General features: G+C 46.4%; 1 protein-coding gene across 1 annotated transcript in view; it reads left to right on the top strand.

The window, feature by feature from the left end:
* The first annotated feature begins 4,311 nt into the window (after positions 1-4,311).
* api5 (apoptosis inhibitor 5) overlaps positions 4,312-4,702 on the top strand; it is an 18,260-nt gene continuing 17,869 nt past the window's right edge. The window contains exon 1 of the mRNA XM_048607205.1: positions 4,312-4,511. Coding sequence (XP_048463162.1) covers positions 4,443-4,511 — 69 coding nt within the window. The 5' untranslated portion in view covers positions 4,312-4,442. The remainder of the gene's footprint in view (positions 4,512-4,702) is intronic.

Raw genomic sequence — 4,702 nt, 5'->3', positions numbered from 1 at the left:
ATCCAGAATCTCTGATTGACTGCACCTAAGAACACGTTTCTTCCCTTGTTGCTCTTCACTTGTAATTTCTTGAATTTTCTACTTTTCAAGATATTTTCTTCTTAGGAATTTTCTCTTTACTGCCAATTTTTTCTGTTTCTGTATTGATAATGTGCATTTAAATTTGCAAAAAGTCTTGATGTGTCCAATCTTGTTGCATTGGCAACTCTCAGTTTCTAATGCTAGGCATTCATAGTATCTGCGGAATTGCTTTGCTCCGCAATGTGAACATTCAAAAGTGGCCATTGGAGGTAGTTTCTCGCTCTCTCTGTATTTTTTGCAGATTTTTGGGAGGATAATGCTGCCCTCTTGTGGCCCAACTGACCAAATCAGTCAAAGCCTCAGATTTCATCAGAAAATGGCCCAATTCACAGATCTGAGCTCACCCCGCATCACGGACTGAATCGCTTACTCCAAAGTCAAATCCTGTTTTAATTGTAAGAAAAAACTGACTTCTCATCGCAGACCCTCACAACAACCCAATCATGAATCAGCTCATCTTGTAATGCCCCATATTTGTAATGGCTAGCTAGTAAAAGTCAATAAGTAAGATGGCTGAGGTTATTGGAGATCAGTCAGCTCTGCTCCAGGCACCGCTACAAGCATTTCTCACAGCAGTGTCCTGGACTGAACCATCTTCAACAGCTTCATCAATGACCTTCACTTCATCACAAGGTCAGAAACGGGGGTGGTTGCTGATGATAACACAATGTTTCAACACTATTTGCGATTCCTCAGATACAGAAGCAGTCCATGCTCAAATGCAGCACGACCTGGACAATATCTATGCCTGGGCTTGAAAACTGGCGAGTAATGTTTGTGCCACATAAATGCTAGGAAATGACCATCTTCAATAAGAGACAATCTAACCATCACACATCAACATTCAATGATGTTACCATCAACGAATACCCCACTATCAACATCCTGGGTGTTACCATTGACCAGAAACTGAACTGGGCTAGCCAGATAAATACAGTGGCTACATGAGCAGGTCAGAGGCTATGAATCTTCATTCACCAAAGCCTAACAACCATTAGGTGTGTTATATGGGATGGGTCTGGGTGGGATGGTCTGATGGTCGGTGTGGACTTGTTGGGCCAAATGGCCTGTTTCCACACTGTAGGGATTCTATGATTCTATGATGACAAGGTACAAGTCAGGAGTATGATGGAATACTCCCCACTTGCCTGGATGAGTGCAGCTCCAAAAACACTCAAGAAACTTAACACCATCCAGGACAAACCAGCCCGCTTGATTGGCACTACATCCACAGGATCTACTCCCGCCACCACCAATAGAATGTGTGCTATCATGCATTGCAGGAAGTCACCAGGACTCCTGGTAAAGCACCTTCCAAACCCATGACCACTACCATGTAGATGGGCAAGGGCTGTAGACACATGGGAATGTTGCCACCTGCAAATTCAACTCCAAGCCACTCACTACCCTGTCTTGGAAATATATTGCCATACATTCACTCCTGCTGGGTCAAAATTCTGGAACTCCTTCTCAAATAACTTTGTTAGTCTACCTACACTAAATTGACTAGAGTTGTTCAAGAGGGTAACTCATTACCACCTTATAAAAGGCAACTATGGGTGGACAATGAATATTGGCCCAGCCTGTGACATCCACATTCCACAAGTGAATTTAAAACGCATGAAACAATTGCTGAATTCCCCTGTTCGGTGGGATCTTTGATTAAATCACATTCATACAATTTATGATTCTGTTTTGGGCTTAAATACGTTTCAAATACCTTATGGATGAGCCTGAAATCTGTAGTGATTGCACAAGAACATTAAAAGCAATAGGCCTGATTGCATACAGGAACAGACTACCTGGTGCTCCTGCTCCTTGATCTGTGAACCTGTTGCTGTTCAATATCATCAGAACTGCTTCGTCTACAGCTCCCAATACTGACCTCTCTGTCTGCATTCTGCATTTTCAAAATGCTATGGTAGGGGCAGTAACTGAACTGATGCTGCCATCATCATGGATTTCAATACACCTCTGACCTAGGCAAGTCTCTGATTATTTTTCCCGCTGAGGTCTGCTGATTCTTCACTTCATAAACTTCAGTCCATAGTTTTAACATCTCACTACTTTGGAGTCTCGATTGCTACCACTATGGTTTCACCCATACAACTCTTAGTTGATCAGTCCTCATGGTTAAGCTGCCATGAGGTTTGCAACTTCAGGTTCCACTTTGCACTGCTAAGAGACTGCTCCCTTAGATGTCCGACTCTGGTGCATCTCAGTCACTACCTTATCCAAGATTCACCATTTCTTACTCTTGGGAATTCCAGCAACTCTTCTATTGGAATCATAGAATCTCTACAGTGTGGAAGCAGGCCATTTGGCCTATCGAGTCCACACTGACTCTCCAAGGAGCATCCAACCCAGACTCACCCACCTACTCTCTCCCATCCCATGGCCTAACTTACACATCCCTGGACACTACCAACAATTTAGCATGGCCAATCCACCTAACCTGCCCTGCATATCTTTATACTGTGGGAGAAAACTGGAGCACCTGGAGGAAACACACGCAGACACAAGGAGAATGTGTAAACTCCACATGGACAGTCGCCCAAAGGTAGACTCTTTTATTGAGACACTATTATGCAACAACATCAGAAAATGCTGGAGAAACTCAGCAGGTTGGGCAGCATTTGTAGAGCGAAAACAGTGTTAACACTTCTGGTCCAGTGACTGTCCCTTAAATGTTCTACTACTTGACCATCTTTATCCACCTCATTTTCAAGTGCCAGGTCTAGCAATCCCCTTACTGTTGGACTGGGAACATGTGGCTGCTGCAGATTTTTGTTCGGAACCATCCTGAAACAGGCCGCCTACACTACGACTATTCAAATCTACATTGGGATAATTAACAATGCCCGTTAGCTCTATATCATTTTTGTTTCTCTCTGTAACTTCCTTGCAATTTGTTCCCCACACCTTTCCACCAGTTGGTGGCCTGAAGCCTACACCAAGCATCGTAAATGGACCTTGTCTGTTCTTTAACTTTCACGAAATCTACGACTGTGTTGCCAAATTTTGAACAAATGCCATCTACAAGTTCGCTGACAACACCATCAAACGAGTCAAAATACAGAAGGTAGATAGAGGGCTTGGTGACGTGGTGCAATGAAAACAAACTGTCTCTCAATGTCAGCTAAACTAAAGAACTGTTCATCAACTTCAGAAAGAAAGGAGGAGAACATGCCCCCATCTACATCAACGGAACTGAGGTTGAGAAAGTGAAGATTCCTTGGAGTGACGATAACCGACGACCTGTCCTGGACTTCCCACGTTGATGCAACAGTCAAGATGGCACAACAACGCCTCTTCTTCCTCAGGTGGCTCAGGAAATTTGGCATGTCCATAAGGTCCCTCACCAACTTCTACAGATGCACCATTGAAAGCATACTGTCCGGGTGCATAACGGCCTGGTACGGCAACTGCTCTCCCCAGGACTGTAAGAAACTACAGAAGGCAGTGTGCACAGCCCAGGCCATCAGGGAAGCCAACCTTCCATCCATGGACTGTACTTACACGGCTCGCTGCCGCGGAATGGCAGTCAACATCATCAAAGAACCATTGCACTCTGGTAATGATTTCCTATAACCTCTTCCGTCAGATAGAAGATACAGAAGCCTGAACACACGCACAAGCAGGTTTAGGAACAGCTTCTTCCGGCTGTTATCAGACAATTGAATGGCCTCTAGCCTCAAATAATGTAAACTGCAATGTACAAAAACAAAGTTGCTGGAGAAGCTCACAGGTCTGGCAGCGGTTTTTATCCTGCAATGTAACCTGTATGCCTCTAAGTCTTTTTGATCTGTACATTTTTGCTTGCTGTGATTTGTCTGTACTGCTCGTAAACAAAGCTTTTCACTGTATTTCTTAACAGGTGACGATAAAATCAAAATCAAATCAGGTAGACAAACGGGAAGCTGGAAGAACACAGCAAGGCAGGCAGCATCTGGAGGAAAGGAGCAGTCTGAAGAAGGGTCCTGACCCGAAACTCCTCTGATGCGGCCTGGCCGACTGTGCTCCTCCAGCTCCACACCTTGTTATCACAACAAAGTAATACCTGAGATAAAACAGTGACTTAGTTGTGTTCTCCCAGCCTCCCGATCGGGAGGGGGCGGTGTCGCTGGAGGAACTCCCGAGCGGGAGGGGGCGGTGTCGCTGGAGGAACTCCCGAGCGGGAGGGGGCGGTGTCGCTGGAGGAACTCCCGAGCGGGAGGTGGCGCTGTCGTTGGAGGTTGTCGCGAGGTTTACCGCTTGATTGACAGGCGGCGGCAAAGAATCGTGAGCGGTGGCTTCACGTTCGTAATCACATCATCAGTAACAGCAATAACCGGTGGCGGGGGGTGGGGGGAGGTTAAACAATGACCACGGTGGAGGAATTGTACCGTAACTACGGTATCCTGGCAGATGCTACGGATAATGTGGGCCAGGTGAGTGCGCGGGCGGCGGAAATCAGGCGGTAAATGCGCTTTGTTCAGGCCGGGCCTGTGTGGGGCTGGGGAGGCGGGTAGGGCCCTCGGACACGGGCCTAGGCTGGGGCTTTTACGTTTTGTCCAGGCTCGGCGCCGTCAAAGTGTTTACCCACCACCGCACATCACCCCCCCCACCCACACACACACCC

This window comes from Rhincodon typus, chromosome 17 (assembly GCF_021869965.1).
Source record: "Rhincodon typus isolate 14 chromosome 17, sRhiTyp1.1, whole genome shotgun sequence".
Classification (NCBI taxonomy): domain Eukaryota; kingdom Metazoa; phylum Chordata; class Chondrichthyes; order Orectolobiformes; family Rhincodontidae; genus Rhincodon; species Rhincodon typus.
This window is presented reverse-complemented; position numbering and strand designations above follow the sequence as displayed.